Genomic DNA, 19,827 nt, shown 5'->3' on the forward strand with positions numbered 1-19,827 from the left:
GTGTGGCATGATCAAACTGTCTCTCCAGTGAATCGGAGTGGCTCTACAGGTGCCGTATCCTGGGCCTCCTGGCCTACCACATAACGCTCTCGCATGCTGTCAAATTCTTCACCAGCATCACCACCACCAACATCACCACCACCAGCATTACCACCACCAGCATCACCATCACCACCACCAGCATCACCATCATCATCATTTGAGGACTTAGACCAGTCTTCATCATCCAACATTGCCACCAGGTGGGCTGGAATGGTATGGTGAGGCTTCCTCGCATGTATCGACCCTCGTCGACCATATACTCGTCCACATCGGCACCAATCTCGGAAGCTATCATGGGGTCGGGCCTACCTCCCTCCTCATCCAACACTGGCTCTCCTCTATCCCTCACCCAATCCACAATAGGGTCCTCATCGTCTGAGTCAACTTGAAAGATGTCAGCTAGATCAATGGTGCCCCTTTGTCCCTCATGTCCCATGCGTATGTGTTGCAGTTTCAGCCTCAAGTTGTAGTGCACATACACCATGTCAGATAAACATTGAGACCCCAATCTGTTGCGCCTCTTGGAGTGGATGAGTGCAAAGGTACTCCAATTCCTCTCACAACCAGATGCAGAACATGTTTGGGCAAGGACTTTAATTGGTATTCTTCTTAAGTTTTCAGCCTATTCCCCATACAACATCCACCATTCAGCTGCATTACAAGTTTACAACAAAAAAGACATGTGTCAAATGTTGTTTCAACTTTCAACTTTCAAATTTCAATGCATATGTAATTTAAAACTTAAAAGAATTACCAAGATCACCACGTGCTCGCCTCAGATCGCAGTCCTCGGTTCCAAAACTTCCCAATGCATCCCTAAATACCTTGATCTACACCCATGTGGAAAATTAGTAAGTACTTCTTCACTACTTATTTGAAAGCATCAATAAGTTGAGTTTCCAAATGAACTCACCTCATTGTTGCAAATTGCTTGTAGTGCACCATCTGGCTCCAACTTTTTCACTACTTGTTTCACAGCATCAATAAGTTGAGTTTCCAACCCAAGCCTATTGTTATATTGATACTTAGGGTTCAAGTAGTATGCTGAAATATGACATATAGAATAGAGGTATTGTCAAATGCATAGGTAATTAGTAAATAATAATACTATGAATTAGTAAACATAAAACAAATTTACTCACCAGCCTTATGCAGTGGATGCATAAGTTGATTCTCCCAGCGAGCATTTATGATATCTAAGAAGTGTTTGCTACTGCGAGGAGCCACACTATAGACACTATCTTTCATCAAGTCTATTGCAGCATATAGGATTGGCATGGTTGGGCCCTTCAGAGCGGAGTCAGCAACATGTAGAATTTTAACTACTGGCTCCAAAACTTTCACCACTTTGCTTAGTTTGGTCCAGAAGTCCTCAGATGACATCGTTGCTCGTGCTTCCCTCCCATTTGCAGTCTTGGAACCCTTCCATTCAAACCACTCCTCAGAAGCAAACATGCTTCTCAGCCCGGCCTTCTTTGTCTCAATGCTTTTGAGGGCAATGTAGTTGGTGGCAAATCTTGTGATGCCAGGCCTAACCAAGTCACCCCCACATTTTTCCTTCAATAGATTGAGTGCATAGGAGTAGTTATATACAAAGTTGGTGACTTGTCTTGCACTTTCAACCACAGTCTTCACCAACTTTAACTTTCCCATATCTTTTAGCATTAAGTCAATGCAATGGGTTGCACAAGGAGTCCAGAAGAGCCGGTACTTACTATTGTTCATCATCTTCTCACCGGCCAGCTTGAAGTTACTTCCATTGTCCGTTACAATCTGGACAACATTCTCAATACCCACATCTTTTTCCACTACTTCCTTTAACAATCTATAAATATATTTTGCATCCTTTATCTCTTTGGATGCATCCACAGATTTGAGGAACGCTGTCCTCCCATCACAATAAACCATGAAATTGATGATGGACTTTCTTGTAGGCCCAGTCCATCCATCTGCCATTATAGTCACCCCATATGTCTCCCACATATTCCTCATCTCACTAATGTACTCATCAATCTCACTCTTTTGTTGAGGTAGATAAACATTCATTACCTCATATGGGGTAGGGCCCTTGAATCCTGGGTCAGCCTCTGCAATGGTATCTATCATGGTATCATAATGGGGGCCTTGTGCAGTGTTTGCTGGGATGGTATGGTATAGCATCCACTTAGCTATTGATTCTTTAACCAATCCCTTCATCCCCTTCCATGCTCCTTTGATTCTGGGTTGACTGCTTCCTTTCTTCTTATGCAATTTAGGATTAGATGTTGGTGGTACTGGTACTGGTAGAGGTGTCGGGGCTGCCCTTACAATTTGTGATCTTTTAAAAGGATTCAAAGTTCTAGGACCTCCAGAACTGCCAGCTCCTCCACTACCCCCTACTCTTTGTCTCTGCTGATCATCTTGAAAACTTACTCTACTCCTTGAAATAGTCCGCCTAAAATCCCTAGCCTCCTCTGCTGTTTGTATGTCATCAGGTACTGCAATGTCATCATCATCATCATCATCATCATCATCATCATCATCATCATCATCATTGTATTGTCTTCCTCCTATCATCATCATCATCATCATCATCATTGTATTGTCTTCCTCCTCTCATCGAACTCCTCACTGTATCCTCAAGTTGTTCTCTTATCCTTTGCTTGTCAGCCTTCCTCTTCTTTCTTCCCCTCAAACTATCACAATCTCCCTGGCTACTTCAGTAGGGACCATATGACAACCTACAACATCTTTAGATCCTCCAGTCAGATGTTGTTTAAGTCTACTGGACCCACCTCCCATAAATTGCATGTGACAATAGTTCCATATAGATTTTCTCTTATCCCCATCAATGGGAGTACCATGTAACCATGCAATGTTACCCCTATGCTGGCTGGCTGGTCTCTCTTGTTCCCTCTGTTCTCTTTGTTCCCTCCGCCCCCTTTTGTTGACTACTTTCCCCCACCTTTTGCTTGCCCTTCGCACGTTGTCTATCACGATCCGCCATAATGATACTTGTTTACTGCAATGTAAGTAACACAAATAATTAAAAAACTTAATGTAGATGCACTTCAATTGACACTTTTAGATTACTAATACACTTGTATAGTTATTTAATATTTTTTCCCTAACCCTTATATTTTTCACATAATTAAAACCAATTTTTTATATATACTGTTAATATAAGTATTGACCTAACACAACAAAACCAAAAATTAGTAAACATAATATACATGTAATGCATCTCAAAACATATAGAAATAACTTTCATATTTTTTCATTATTTTTTAAACTTAAAACTCATATTTTTCCTTATTTATTTCTGTTTTTTTAATTTTTTATATATTTTTCTTAATTTTTGAAAATTAAAATAATTATTAAAGAACAGAAAAATAAATCCGACACTGTGAAGCCGTAGATCGGCCATTGGTGTCTAACATATATTTAATTCATTACCATCTAAGTCATATTACCCCTAATTATTTCCTATTTTAGTTGTAGAAAAATGAATTTTTAAAACCAAAAAAAAAAAAAAAAAATACATATGGGAAAAAAATTTCGACACCGTGAGGCTGTAGATCGGCCTCCGGTGTCTAACATATATTAATATCATCAACATCCAACAACATTTGTACAAAGTATTTTTAAAAAAAATAGTTTTAGAGAAATATAATTTACCTTAAATAATGAAAATAGGCTTGGATGATGAGCTTAGATGACCCTCCGACATCTTCCCGGCGACAAGGAGCTTCAACAATGCTTGGATGAGGCTTGGAAGGGAGGAAGAAGAGCAAAAAATGAGGAAGAAGAGAGAAAAATAGAGTTTCAGCAGCTGTCGGTCAAAATATCGACCAAGAGCTGCGAAATATGGTATAAAATGGCCCCTAGTGTCACACTATTTGTCACTTTTTCAATATCTCGCGATATATCGTGAGATCCACGATATCTCACGATATATCGACGAGATATTGTATTTTTTGGTTTCGGATGTGTTTCGTATCTCGGACATGTCGAGATATACGAAATGTGGCGATATATCGCCGAAATTTCGCAAGATTTTATACCATGGCTATAATCCACTTACCTTAGTTTGCAAATGTGTTATCCCAACTCTCAGAGTTCCAAGTTTCCGAAAAGTCACTATCTGCAATTGTGAGGCGTTCCTTATTAATCACTTAATCCACAAACCAAACCAGTACCCTACTCCCTCAAAAGTCAACATAAGGTCCAACCTTGGTAAAAAATTATACTAGGTAACTCACATACCCCCAAACTTTGTTCATAAACTTTGGACAGAATTATGGTGATTGAGGAAGAACTCAAATCTGACATAAAGACCAAAAATAAAAATAGGGAAGTTTCTCAATCATTAAAGCAAGCAACCTCAGAATGGGCCCAAATCAGAATTGAGTTTCACCCCTAGTAGGCCAACAAAACCCCAAAATCTCATCCTAATCTGACCTACGTTGGGTCTTGCGACTTGGGTCCCATGTATAGCCCCAAAACTCTAACACAGTTTAGGTTTTCAATGCAAGGAAAAATCTGAATTTTAATCTCAAAACAAAATGGGTTCCAATGCAGCAAAATCAGAAATTAACTTCAAATCAGAGTAGGTTCCAATGCAGCAAAATTCAGAAATTAACTTTAAATCAGAGAAGGTTCCAATGCAGCAAAATTCAGAAATTTCTTTAAAACAGAGTAGTTTTCAATGCAGTAAAAATCAGAAATTAGCTTTAAAACAGTGTAGAGAAAAGTCATAATCAAATCCTTAAAACAGAGCAAAATCATCATGAGTAATATGAATCACAGATTAAGAAGGTCTGGGCAAAGATAATCTGTTGGAGATCAAAAACATATCGAGCAATCATGGACAGAATTTAGGTTTTTGTTTTTCTCTTAACAGGAAGGGGGGTAACCTATGGTTGGCAGTAGGTAGCCCATATGGTGCTGAAACCCAGATTGAAGGAGCCCTTAATGATGCTCAGTAATCCCGCAAAAGGGCTTGAGAAAAGGACAGCAGGTCTAAGAGTTATGGCAGAACCGATCTGGCCGAGATAACCTTAACAGCAAGGGTTCAATAATCAGAAAATAATACAAGTTTTGGACTCACCTGACGTTATGGAAAAGCAATCGAAAAATAAAGTCCAGCAGCCTTCCTTCACCAATTGCAGCCCAAATTGTAGCCAAAATACACAGACCAGAAGTTGGTTCGATTCTCTTTCTCTGTTTCAGATCTCCTTCTCCTCTTTCTTTATATCTCACGCACACCCCTCTCACACTCCCTCTCGATTTCAAACTCTCTCTTTTCCCTCTTCCCTTTGTAGTCCACGATTCTAGTTATTCACCTTTATTTCTTTCCTTCTTTCGCGATGTCTCTCCCTCCCTCTCTCACTCTATATTTTCCCCCATTCCTTTTCTCTCTCAGTTTCTTTCTCTCTCTCTCTCCCTTTCACGATATCTCTTTCCCTAGCCCTCATGGTCTCTCTCTCTCTCTTTCATGTTTCCTCTTATTTATATTATATATATTTTTTTGACCTACTTTCCTATTGTATCTCTACTCCTCTCTTTTTGGTAAGATTTCTACTCCTTTCACGATTCTGAAATTTCCTCCCTTCTCACGGTTTGTTTGGTAGGGTGGGGTCCACCAGCCTAAGGCTGAGATAAAAATAAAAGAAATTAAACGATAATGTCCACCACCTAAGACTTGTACCCAAAGACCTCTTAAATAATTAAAGTCTCAACCACTAAGCTAGATACTCACTTATTTATTAAATTCCCAAAACAAATTTAAATAAAGAAATAAGGCACTCTTTAATTCTTTAATATCACTATGCCATTCAGCACTAGGTTAATAATTAAAATTTAAATTCTGCACACAATGATATAAGAAAAGAATATTTAAAAAATTTCCAGAATTGCCCGACGTGTAAAGTTTACGTAATTACCCCTGGTATGTAAATTATGAAAATGCCCCTAGGCATAAATAATTAATTATTTAACAACACTTCAGGCTTTCAAAATTCTGAGGTATTACAGTTTACAACACTCAAATTTCAATTATAAGGAGCCCTAAACCCCAACTAAAATCGGACCAGGTTGAACCGCCCGTGGTTCGACCATCATCTGAATCACACCCAATATGACTATATATTAGGGCCCACAATTAAACTAATGATGAAGCATGAATCAAATAAATACCCCCAATAAATAAATTACAATTTTACCCCTGGTTTAATATAAACTGGTCCTATACTAATATGAGGGAATCCGGGCCACCTGATCTAAATCTTTTGGTGCTACTTCATGAGTAAATACTCTTCAGGGCTATCTTCCCCTTCTTGCTTTCCTTTAGTCTTAGCTTCTGCACCATTCATTGGTTAAGGCTTGTATAGGCATTTGTTTTGGAAGAACCTTTCTCACCAAACTGATGACAAATGTCAGACTTCTTCCAATCATGCTCCTTTGTCCTTCATACTTCCATTCTTCAGGCTTGTTCCAGTCAGTATTCCTGTCATTTGTCTTTATTGACTTCCGATACTCAACTTTAGTTGCTGATTTCCTGTAATCAGAGGAGGATGATTTCCACATGCTCTTCAAGTGCATGTACATCTCATCTCCCTGCGTAGCCAGCAGTAATGTTTACATTCCTGAAATTTTCAGTGATCAGCTCAAGTCTAATTTCTGTGTTCAGTCCACTTGGATATCTAAGCACCCTCTGACGATCAGTTTTCTCCATCCTACCTCTAGGGGGAGTCATCTATTCTGTTATTCTTAGCTCATATTCATACTATTCTTTTTAAACTCTTCTATGTTCCTTTCCCCTTATGCTTTGGAGAGTTATCTCCTAGTTTTGGTGTACATTGCTCATTCATTTCAAGTTTATACACTTGGTCTTGCTGATTGGGAAAATCCATCTGTTCTATTATTATTCTTAGCTCATATTTATACTATTCTTTTTAAACTCTTCTAAGTTCCTTTCCCCTTTTGTTTTGGAGATTTGTCTCCTAGTTTTGGTGTACATTGGGAGCCTTGTGCACTGGGACACTGATGGGGGGGGGTAGGTAGAACCCTAAAACCCTCCCAGCTAGGATCCCAAATCAAAACCCCACTGAGATAGAATCCGAAAATTGACTTAAAACTTAAACCTCTCAGAATTACATCAAACTCTAGGAAACAGTAGTTAATAGGAAGGATAAGAACCCTTCAAAAGATGAGCATGATCCGATGCGCGGTTTGGGAGTGATTTAGGAAATAATGATCTCACGGGTGGAGATCTCAGAAACAGTAAAACTGAAATTAAATTCAGTCCAACCAACATGATTGAATTAAATTCTACTCTATTTCAACAATCTTATCCAAACCCCCAAGTATTATAGAAATCAGATGGTAGGATCAAAATTAATTTTAAAAATTTCAGGTCTAAAACATAAAAGAGGCTGAAACAGGAGAAATTTAATTAACATAGATCTATGAATCAGATCAGCACCAATCCTTGATAGAAGGTGCCTCTTGGGAGGTCCTTAGAAACCCCAAAAGAGGGGAGGAATCTGATGAACAGACTCCTTCTACGAGGAATCTCGTTTTTGACGAAAAGGGGGTCAAAAACAGGGAATCCGACAGGTCAAACTGAGATGTTTCTTGCTGTGATTTGATTCTCAGCATGAACAGTATGTAATCAGCACTAAAAGATAATGATAAACCTACCCAAACTATGATTAAATAGATAACAGTAAACTTGAATCGAATCAGATGAAACAACATACACTTGAGGAAGAAAAAAAAACAGAGAATAAGAAGAAAGAGAAGGATAATTATGGCTTCCGACCAACAAGGTACATATTCACACTATCCTCCAAGGATAACTCACCCCCTACTGAATCGCACAACATCCATTGAAGAAAACTTCAAACTTTATTCATCATAAATTGTCTGAGCTCCTCCCATCCCCCCGTTGTGGTCGCCGCCGTAGCAGTTTGCGCAAGATGATCGCCGGCGGGCCTCAGCTTCTACTTCTCCTCGAGGGCACTGGCCAGCTAACCATTTAGGACCACTGGTTCCTCGTCCTCCTAGGACCATCAGTCACAATCGATTTCTGGCCTTGGGTTCTGTGGAGGACACCTCGAGCCCTGTGGTGCCTGTCGAATCTGTCATCATCTCTTCCTCTTCTAATTTGCTGGCTTTCGCCATCACCGATGCCATCGTTTCCCTTGATCCTTCAGTCATTAGCCTGCCCTCTGGGAGCAACCAGTCCTCTCCCCTGCAAGCCAACGAGGTCTGCCTCTCCTTCGATTCTGCCGCTAACCCTTCTCCTGAGGAGATGACATCAGATCCCCTTTTCCCCAGCCAGTTGACTTGTTGCTATCCTCTGCTCCTCAGTCCTCTGTTCCCCTACCAGTGTACCTGCCCTTTCTCTGTCGGTTACTCCTAGACCAGCTTTGAGCTTGGGGATTACCCACTTTCTCAAAGGGCAGTCTAGGACCTGTTTGGCCCCTCGATCCTCCCTTCCCCCCATTTTATCTTTGCCCAACGCACCCTCTGGAGTGGGCCCCCCTGCGGTCCCTACTCCTTTGCCCATTCCCTCTCTTACCGAACCCACCACCTACTTCTCTTTGGCCGATCCTGCTGGTCTTGATGGGCCAGCTCCTTTTTGCCCTTTGACCCATTGCTCTAACCCATCCTTCTTAGTCCACCCTCCTTTGGGCCTCAATTACAAACTTGGGTTGGCCCCCATTGCGCCCCAGTCTAATGCCCTTCCCTCTCCCTCTGATCCCCTCAAGCATTCTACTGCCCCACCCCCCTCGCTTCGAGTTTATCGTCGCTGTAACGCTAGCTCCCCTCCTTTTCCTAAGAAACGTCCCTTCATTGCCTATACCCTGCCCTGCCCTGCCCTGAGTTGATTTTGCCTCTAAGATTGGGTATCAAAGGTCATGCCCTCTGTTGTGAGATTGTGGAGACTGGTTAGAGTGCTTTCGTCAAGGCTGGCTTTGGTTGTCTTTTGAAGACCAGGCTTTCCCCTCTTTTTTTTAGTGCGTTGTTCTTGTTAGGGGCTCTTCACCCTCCTTTTTGCAAGCCCTTGCCTTTTTTGGCAGGGCTTTGTATTTGGCTCATGCTTGTATGTTCCCTCTCTCCCCCCCCCCCCTCTTTTTTTTCTTTCCTTTGGTAATGAATTTTTTATTCATCCAAAAAAAAAAAAGCGTCTATGAGCCTTGGCTCTTACAAGCTATACATAGAAAACGGAATATGAATCCTACTCTGATTAGGAAAATCAAATCCTATTGCTAATTACAAAACATAGTTGAAAAGGAATCACAATACTACTAGGAAAACTTAAATAGCTAACTAACTAAGCCCAATCCCGTATGCCTACCTTCTACCCATATTTTACGTCCCTTAAAATGACCTATTACAATGTAAACACATGGGATCAAAGGCTCAACACATACATAACCCAACCCAAGGCTTATTTCCACTAAAATTAGCCCTCTAGGTGACTTATCTTTATCAGACACTTTTTATCTGCAGTCAGGTATGTTTTAGGATAAAAAAATTGGTTGCATTGTAAGCTTCAGACACGTTTTGTCAGAGTCTTGCATCCATTGAATGTTTCTTATCTGATTTAGCCAGGTTTAGGGGGGTCTCCACTATATTCAAAGAGAGCCTTTGGTTTTCCTTATATCTAAGCTGCCTAGAAAGCAGTTGAGGCTAATCCTTTATTAGTTGTTAGATGGGTTAGTACCTGGTATGGACCCTCGGGGAGGCAAAGCTGCTGTTTATAGACTAAACTTCTTGTTAACCTGGAGCCCTGGATCTACCAATCATTTAGTTGATTGGTTTGCTAGAAATGGTGATTTATTTTTGGGCAGTTTTCAGTTGTTTATATATGGGATTGAGTATATTTTCTTAGGCTTAGTATTGTAGATTTTGTTTTTGGAGGGTATTTCTGTAATTCTAGATAGAGACAACTATTGTCATTAGTGGTATTAGACGATGGTAATATTATCATTTTCCTTGACGGTATTTTTGTAATTTTACTTTTGTTTTCTAAGGGGCCAAGGAACTTGGAGTTTAAGTGACTTCTTGAGGAAGCTACCTTTGGGTTCGTGAGCGAGCAACTCTTTTGCTTTGTAAGGATGTAAACAACTAAATGTCAGTTAGGAGAAGATAGAATGGGATGGAAAAAAGTTGTGTTAGTGAGAGGTTCTTACATGAGCCCATAAGGAGCTAATTCGTTCATCCCTTCCTCTTGTTCTCGTCCTTTTTCATCTTCTCCTCTTTCTCCAACCTCTATATTTGACCTTAGTGATACTGTCCAGCACTAGAACAGCACCTGTCACTTCCTCCTCTTTGAATATTATTCTTCTTTTTTCTTCTTTTTAATTTTTCAAACAATTCCGGTTTCTTTTTCCCTTCAGATCTTTTTCTCTATCCCTTCTCTTCTACTTTCTTCTTTTTTGCATATTAGAACCATTCAACCATATCCTCTTATTATTTCTTACTCTTATTCAACCGCATCTAGAAGTTACTTTTCAAGGGCACTGTTCACAACACCCTTAACAGTAACTGATTTCTTACTTCTTAAAGCCTTAATCAGTCCTAACTCTTTCCACCACTTTTTCCTGATGTGAATCCGGTTTCAAAAACCCTATTTTAGGATCGGTATGGGTTCACAAAAGTTGATTAAGATCCAATTAAGTAGAAACTGTAATTTTTGTAATTAAATTGAAAGTCAGAACCCAATCAAAGGAGTAATGGAAGATCTGTAAATAATAATAGGAAATGTTTCTAACCCCTGAACTCCAATTATAAGTGAATTTACTTATAATTGGAACGATTTCATAATAATAGGAAATGTTTCTAAACCCAGCCGTAGAAGTAAATTCACTTATAATTGTAGGATTATGTTTCTAACCCCTGAACCTCTGATGCAGCACCAAGTGCCCACACCCGAAGGAAGAAAAAGAAGAAGAAGCAGCCGTGACATTAGGGCTTAGGTTGGGAGCCATAGATTAGGTTTGCATTGTTAGCAATTTCTGAACTTTGTTTATTTTTCTGTTTTTAAATTGAACCGGTTCAAATTGGTTGCATCCAATTGGTTCAATTTAAGTGATTTAGTTAAGTGTCTTTTAATTTAAGTTAGTAGGGTCAAGTAGGTCTTATTACTTTAAGTTTTCAAGTTATTTTAAGTATAGCTACACCCTTCCACGATTTATGGAGGAGGAAACTAACTTATCTACTTCCTTTGCACATTTACAAAGGAAGTAGATAAGAAACTGAAATCAAGTAGGAAACTACTTCAGGAATGAAACTGAATAAACCTACTTATCTACTTCCTTTGCACATTTACAAGTTATTCCTAAATCCTACATCTGCTATTGAGTAACTACATCATTTCCTCATAGGTCAGTCCTAGAAAGCTAAACCACTTCGCTGTCCTGCATCAAATGATGTTGACATTAGACAATAATGCCTTCACAAAACCAGACTGTGGTGCTTTGTCTCTCTGTGCTCCAGTTAATTGGAATCATTCCATGTCAATCCAAACCAAAACTTGGTTACATTATTTTTAGACCCTGTCTTGTGTTCTAAGTTTTAAAATGCTTGAACCATCCTGCGTTTGCCTAGGTGTCAGGCCTAGTTGTCCTAGCGGCTTTCCTAGTGCTGGGCATTGGCATGCCTTGTTGTTTGCAACGCCTTTTTTTTTGTTATATAAATAATGCCTTTCTCTGACATTTTAGTTGGGTGTTGTACATTATTTATATACAGTGTCATACATGGATTATGTTCCATGTGTATACCAAAAAAGAAGATACCTTTCTTTGGCATTTTAATTGGGCATTAGGTCAAGGTGAATTCCCAATTATTGTTGGGCTACATCAAGGATCAACTTTAAGCCCTTATTTGTTTGCACTTATTATGGATGAGTTAACCAGAGACTTCCAAGACGAGGTTCGTTGGTGCATGGTTTTTGCTGATGACATTGTTTTGGTGGATGAGACAAAAGCTGGAATTAATGCCAAACTGGAGTTATGGAGATCAACCTTGGAATCAAAGGTTGTAAGATAAGTAGAACGAAGATGGAGTAAATGGTGTGTAATTTTAGTAACTCTAGTATGGATAATGAGGGGGTAAAAATTGATGAGATGGAGATTCCGCAAAGTTTTAGGTATCTAGGATCAATCATGAGTCACCATATAGAAGATGATGTCTCACAGAGAACTAAAGTAGGATGGATGAACTGGAGAGTTGCATCCAAAGTGTTATGTGATCGACGGATTCCGTTAAAGCTTAAAAGGAAAATTTTACAGAATAGTCATAAGACCGTTATGATGTATGGCACAGAGTGGTGGGCAGTTACGAAACGTCATATAGATAAACTAAGTGTAGCGGAGATGAGGTTGTTGAGATGGATGAGGCAAAACCAGAAGGGATAAGATAAGGAATGATCATATTAGAGCTGATTTGGGAGTAGCCCCGATTCAAGATGAGCTACAAGAAAGTTGTCACAGAGGCCTTCTGATGCTCCAGTTTGTAGGAGTGACTTGATTCAGATTGAAGGTACTAAAAGAGCTGGGGGCAGGCCTAAAATGACCATAGGAGAAGTGGTGAGGAAAGACACGCATTGTCTAGGTCTTGTTTCAAGTATGACATCTACTAGAGCTGATTGGAGGGCTAGGATCTGTGTTGCTGATCCCAGTTAGTTTGCATAAATCTGAGTTGTAGTTGTTGTGTTCCTTTTATTATTAACATTTTGTATTTGCAAGAATCTATGTAGCCTACCCCATTTAGTTGGGATAAGGCTGAGTTGTTGTTGTTAATACAGGGTCATACATGGGATCATGTCCCACATGTATGAAAAAAACATAAGATAGAAAGGAGAAGAGAAGAGAAGTCGAAGGCAGATGAACTCATGCGGAGGAACCCTTCTCCGTTGCTTTTGTCGGCTTCTTTCGATTGCCTTGGCCAACTTCCAGTTGAGTTCGTTCTACTTCTTCCTCGTCCTCTTTTGTTTCCTTTTTTCCCCCCTTCTCATTCCTCTTCCTCTGTTTCTGTTTTCTTTCCGTTTTTCCTCTTCTCCTTCTCTGCTTCTTCTTCTTTCTCAGCAGTTAGGATTAAACAGATCCGAATGGGTTTAAATTTCTGTTGATGGATCTGTTCTGTAAACAGAACAGGTGTGCAGAATTTTATCAGAATATGGGTACTGTATTGTTTGTTCTAGAAAAAGCCTACTTCTATAAGGAATTCTTACATACTGAATCATAACTGCAGTAATCTATTAACAGAATCAGAAATCAAGATCAGAACAAATAGAATGAGACCTAAAGTTGTGGGAGCTAACAAAGTGCAAGTTAACAGCCCGCTGCCTATCCTATTGGCTGGGAAGAAAACTACAGGGGTGGTCTTAGACCAGCTTGACCGCAGGCTGGTTGTAAATCAGGGCACAGGAGATGAAATCTGACCTTACTCGTTTAGGTTGATTGCTTTACTAAACCAAATAAGGGCAGCGGAGGATGGTTGTAGACAAGGTACTAAAACTCGGAACTCGGTACCAACTCGGTCCCTTTAAAAACCGAGTCAAGTCGAGATCTCAGCGAGATCTTGCCGAATTGGTGCATTTTTTTTCTTCGACTCGAAGCCTCAACTCAGTGGGTTTTAGACCTAGTTTGGGTCTGAAACTTGGTATTCAGCCTATTTTAGGCCATTTAAACACAATGGCACTATCAGATTTTGCAAAATCAAAGTCCAAATAGGAGTTATGTACCGGTCAAACTTAATTTGGTATGCACGAATGTTGTCAAAATCGCTCTGAATGAAAATATTTTCTCGGACATCAAAACAAATGAATATTTTACCGTACTTTTGGTTTTTAGCAATGTTTTACAATATTAAGATTTATGGAATTTTTAGATTTGAGAAAAACCCCAGTATTAGAAAGTTGAAAATTGCACCTACCGCCAAAAATCTAGTTTTTGTTCTTGAATTGGGGGGTTGACTTTTTTTCCTTTTGGAATTTTATTTTTTAACTATTTTTATTGGATTCAAATAGGGGGGGTGGGGGATATTTGCTTATTTATGAATAATATCTTAAATAAATGAAACACAAAATCATTTACTTAAATGATATTAGGCATAAATAAGTGTCTGTCTTAGTTCCTGGCCTAAATAAGTGTCTGTATACCAAGGTTTGCATAGATAGGTGTCTGTATACCAAGAGTTTCCACCAAGATCTCGAGATCTGGCACTCATATAAAGGAGTTTGGGTCAAGATTCTTGAGATCTCGAGAACTTGGCGAGATCCGAGATCTCGGTCGAGTTGTTGCACTTTTGCAACTCATATGCCAACTCGTCTCGGTTTCTCAAAAAACCGAGAAACTCGCCGAGATCTCGCGAGTTCTCGAACTATGGTTGTAGATCAAAAGCAACCCTTCCGCGCATGTTAGCACGCGCCTAATGTAAGGCTAGATTATAGGTAACCTAACCCCAAAAATACCCACAGTTGATAAACATTCAACAGCAGTCAAAACACTGCAGCTGCAGGTTTAGAAATAGGGCTCAACACCAGAAATTGTCAACTTCCCAAACAGCAGTTACCCAACTTGTCTGGGCCTGATATTCCTACCAAATAGAGGTCTAGTAGGTGGATGAAACCCTAAAAATCTCAACTCAAAGTAGTGGCTGGATGTAGAGATATCAGTAGGACACCAAAACAGAAACTAAGCTCAGAATTAGTAATTTAGTGGATAGAAACCAAACCAGACAGCAGAACCACTCCAAGTTTGGATCGAGTGAAGAGGATGTTGAGGGGGATTTGTGCTCCAAAATTTAATGAATTCCAATGGTTAGTTGCAGAGTTATTGAAATCTGAAGTTGCAGCAGATCTGGGCAGGAAACCTGAACCGCAGGTATGCAGCAGCTCTTCTATCGGCAGTGAACAGCTGCAGGCTTTGGTGATGATTAATGGTTGATTCAGGCCTTCAAATAGTATTGCAGCAGCAATTGGTTGCAATCTTACAGTAGCAGCAGCAGTGGAGATCGATTGGAGGGTGAAGAAGAAGATAGAGAAAATAAAAAGATAGGGGAAGGGGATCGGCTCTCTCAGCCTCTCATCCTCTCCCAGGACACATAAATTGCCAAAGCAAAGTTGTCATTCAACTACTAAAATCATGGCGGAGGCTCCTAAGAGCTCATACATATATAGGCAGCAATATCTTGCTCCTTAAGAAAACAGGAAATTGAAAATAATTTGAAATTGGAAAGTAATACAAAAAGAAACTGAGGTCTTTTTTTGTTTATTTTTAAAAAAAGAGACTAATTCAGTTCTTCAGTCTTCTAGAGTCTTCAAGAGCACCAGTCGAATCCTTAAGAAGCTTGTGGGTCTCACTCCTTAAGTACATCCACTGATCAGCTAGAAATCATGAAGAAAAAGGACAAAATTGGCCCCCATGATTTGGGTTGAGAGACCCAAAACTCCAGGTGGGCTGGCCTAGCTAGTCTGGTTGGCCCTATATGGCCCATTGGGTTGGTCCACCAATTGGTGAGATGGACCAGCCCCCTTGTGGTGCTTGCGGCTAGCATAGTGCTTGCCATAGAATCTGTCTACTTCAGCGCCTGAGTGCTAGGTGATCGTAGACCAAGTGCTTGGTTGCATGGGGCACATTAGCACACTAGTTAAAACCGACTTATAAGTATTAAAAAAAGAGCGTTCCAGTGCACGAGGCTCCAGCTACTGCAGGGTCTGGGAGGGGCAAATGTACACAGCCTTACCCTCTGCTTTGCAGGAAAGGCTGTTTCCAAGTTTCAAACCTGCCACCAACAGGTTGCAATAACGCAACTTAACCGTTGCGCCAAAACTTATATATAAGCAGTAACAGAATACGAAAAACTAAGAGCAAAAGCAGCACAACCGCAGGATAGTTAAGTGTTCAGATCTGACCTGAGCCTCTGATAGCAGGATAGATAGAAAAATAGATAGTAAGATAGAAGATAACAGGATAGGAATCTACCTAAACCTCATCCAGAATCCACCAGGTACAGCATTGAATCCACAGCAGTTTTTTTTCAGAACTGAACTGAATATAATTATTAAAATCGATGGGTGTGTGGCCTGAAGGTCTAGCATTTGTTTATAATACGTGATAAAACTCAGTCGGATTGATTAATGACGAATTCTTCAAGCCTGATTGGACAATAAAGATATAAACAAAACAAAACACACTAAACTACTCCAATCGATAGCTAATTGGAGTGTTCTAATCTGACTCAAAAAACTTTAAATAATAAAGAAAATACAACAAAACAAGACTGGAATTTAATTTTAATCCAGCCTGGGTATTGTAATGATAACAATAGCAAATAAAAAAGGAAAAATGAGACTGCTAAACCACCCCCATGATTTGGACTGGGGAGATTAATGAGATAAGAAACTGGACAAAACTGGAAACCACAGGCTATGACAGTCCAGTTCTGTCAGATATGCTGGCCTGACAGATTTGGCCGTCAATCTGCTGGCTGATTTTGGAATCTGATTTCTGTTCTTCTTCCTCTGGTACTGCTGCTGGTCCTTTCTTCTGCATCGGTAGGATTATTCTGTTGGATGTGTGCTTGTTGCTCGTTTCAAGATGATTTATAAATCCTGACCAGTTTTGGAAGGACCTTAATCCTAGTGGTTCCATTCTATGGAGACTGATTTGATATGGCATTCATGGGGTATTTGGAAGGGAAGGAACAGTGATGTATTTGCAGATAAATCTGGAAGCTGGCCCAGAATGATTGCTGTTATTGGTCGTATTTAATGATGTTGGCAATGGCCGATGGCAACTAAGAAGTTTTGGGGCAAGTAAATTCGCTGAAATGTAATCAGTAGCGGGAGATGCTACCTGTTTTTTACAAATAAATTGTACAGTCTACCACTCTAAAAAATAGGGCATACCCACTGCACGAGGCTCCCGCCACTGCGGGGTCTGGGGAGGGTCATAATATACGCAGCCTTACCCCTGCTTTTACAGAGAGGCTGTTTCCAGTCTACCACTCTATGTTTCAGTAAAAATAAATTCTTTACCCAGCATATCAATTAATAAAAAATAAAAAAAATTTTGTGGAGTTCTTGTCAAGCTAGGGGATCAATGCTGGAGCATCTCCAAACAATCAATGATATATTGAGATTAGTGAATTGAAATTAGAAATTATACTCTATTTTGGTGGCCTTGTGATTAGAAATTAGAAATTAGCTGAGTGCACTGTGCAGACCTTTCCAAAACTGGACCTGCACAGTGCATGTGGGTCCTGTCTAAAGCTCACTGATTGGAATGTTGATCATTTTCTGGATAAGTAGTTCTTTGTATTTCACGTACTTCTAAAGCAAGTGAACTGTTCAAGTATACTGGCTGGGTGGGGGTAGGTAGGCAACATAACTTTTTTGTCATTTTTTTCTTTTTCATTTTTTCATTTGTATTATTATTTTCTATGGGGGAGTGTTAGGTGCACTGATTAACTTCTACTTTCACATCATTATTCAGCCAGCGAAGTGGTCGTTTAACTCCCACACGGTCTTGAAGAACAGTGAGCAGGCACCAAGGTAATATGCCCGGCTTATTAGTTTTTTCTTCTGTGTTGTAAACTTATTTGATTGAAAGGTACAGAATAAGAATTGTATGGTGGTAAATAGTACCTTTACATCTGTGAGTTAGCCCATAAGATACTGTAGGTTCCTTAAAAGTTCTTTGGAATTTGTGAGAAGCATAATCACTTCCATAACTTTGTTGTCATCCCTTGAGTTGTGGACAAGTTCCTGGGTTGTTGGTGGTTTTTACTAGTCTTGTTTGCCATATATGTGGATGTTTTTAAGAGTTACATAGTTAGAGTTTGTGAATTCCTGGATGATCTTGTTCACAGTGGGGTTTTGGAACAACTTTGTACACTGGGATGCTGTTCCTGAATTCCTGGGCTCCCTAGTCTACAAGCTTTGGATGACTATTTTTTTTTGTCATACACCCATCTCTACGTCTCTTATTTGGTTGGTGCATGGTCAGCTGAGGCTGGGCCTGTCCTACTTGAGTCCTGGCTCAAGCCTGGCCTCTTGCCTGGATGGTTATACTAAACCTGGCCTGAGAGGTGTAGTTGCTAATGTCTTGGGCAAAGTTACGGTGGAATCAGGTCAATTGTCTCAACCATTAACTCCATGTCTAGACCAGATGTTGGTTGGGGATTGAAATTCAGGTAGAGGTCCTGTCCATGAGCTTTACTAGACTAAATCCTGGTTCTCAAGACACTCCCAGAAGTCTGTTTAGCCACCCAGCTTTCATGTAGTTTGGCGGAAATTCTGGTTTCTGAAGTGGAGTGGAAGCACTTTCTCCCTAGAGGCTGGGGATGACTGCTTAATTGGTATACTACCTATTGGATTGGCTGAACACATACCACCAGAACCAGTGGATGGAATTTTGCCCCCTCAGTTGTTCAAGGAAGAAGCACCAGTCTTAGAATCAATCCAGTCAAACTGTATTTTCCATTAAAGTGCCCTAAAGATGGGCCAGTGATTGGACTGTTCCAACTCGTTCCTTGTACAGGGAAAATTTCCTCGAGTCTTTGTAGCTAACTTTTGTGATGCGTCTATTGTGATTATCTTCTACTGAAAATGGTTGTATGGTTTTCTGCAGAGCTCCAGCTTTTGTAGAAGAAACTCTTGTTGGGGAGAATGGAGAGGGTGAAGGTATAAAGCCACCAGAGAAATCCTTTTGGGCAAAATACGTGAGTAATATAATCCCATCCCCCTCTCAATGTATATTTTTTTTGAATTGCGATTCTTATTACCACTTCTAAGATCTATTTTCCTTTTTTTCTTCGTTCTGTTCCAGTGGATGTATCTTATTCCTCTGGGACTTATTGTCATGAATACCGTTACCCAAGCTATGAACATGCCTGAGGAACAGGCGAGTGGACAGGCAAGCTCCCAAACACAGACAGCACAACAGCGGCCCCCAGGTTCTGCTGTGCGAAGAAGATGAAAGCTAGAGACCATTTACATAGAACCCACCTGAAGTAAAGGTTACATCATTCAAGGGCCGACCCTCACACACCATTCACCTCCATGGATCTTCAGACTTGTGCCCAAAATCCATCAGAGAAGGTTTTAGAAATCTTGAGATCTGTGTTTGGAAACTTAATCCAATTGGAAACTTCATCAGATCCAACTTTACCTTGTAATAATTTTTTGACATTTTTTCACGATTTTTCTAAGGTTCACTACAAGTATTTGCCTGGGGACTGTTTTTCTTCTTACCAGACCAATTATGATTTATGTACGCTGATGTAATAACTTGATAAACCTATAACCATGTTCTATCTTTGATATTAGGGATGTCATTCTTGCTCAAGGTTCTCTATTGTACCTTCATGCAGGCCCTTGGTTACCACTCTCCTCCCTTCCTCCTTCGCCACCCTCTGTCCCTCTAGCCTCATCCCTTGCTACCTCATGAAGCCAGGGTTTTAGTAATCGGTAATCAGTCTTGGCTGGTGCCAATACAATACCGATCTGGATCAGTATGTATCGGTCCAGATTGGGCAATGTTACCTCTAAATTTCAACAGAACTGGTTTTATTTACAAATTTACCCCTGGATTGGTATTTTAGCAGTCTGGAATCAATATCCAATACCGATTCCTTGAACCATGCTTGCAGCCCTCTCCCGCCCTCTCTGTCTCCCCCACTCTTGATAGCACCCTCTTCCCCCTAACCTGCTGCGGCCCTTGATGAGATTTATAGTTTTCCTGTGTCTCAAAAGGCGCAATGGGCCTCTCTAAACACAATCCAAAG

At 40.2% G+C, this 19,827-nt stretch overlaps 1 protein-coding gene across 1 annotated transcript in view; it reads left to right on the top strand.

The window, feature by feature from the left end:
• LOC122654108 (ER membrane protein complex subunit 10) overlaps positions 1–19,383 on the top strand; it is a 52,309-nt gene extending 32,926 nt beyond the window's left edge. The window contains exons 6-8 of the mRNA XM_043848087.1: positions 17,535–17,593; positions 18,672–18,762; positions 18,870–19,383. Of these exons, the coding sequence (XP_043704022.1) occupies positions 17,535–17,593; positions 18,672–18,762; positions 18,870–19,019 (300 nt within the window). The 3' untranslated portion in view covers positions 19,020–19,383. The remainder of the gene's footprint in view (positions 1–17,534; positions 17,594–18,671; positions 18,763–18,869) is intronic.
• The last annotated feature ends 444 nt before the right edge of the window (positions 19,384–19,827 follow it).

This window comes from Telopea speciosissima, chromosome 3 (genome assembly GCF_018873765.1).
Source record: "Telopea speciosissima isolate NSW1024214 ecotype Mountain lineage chromosome 3, Tspe_v1, whole genome shotgun sequence".
Lineage (NCBI taxonomy): Eukaryota > Viridiplantae > Streptophyta > Magnoliopsida > Proteales > Proteaceae > Telopea > Telopea speciosissima.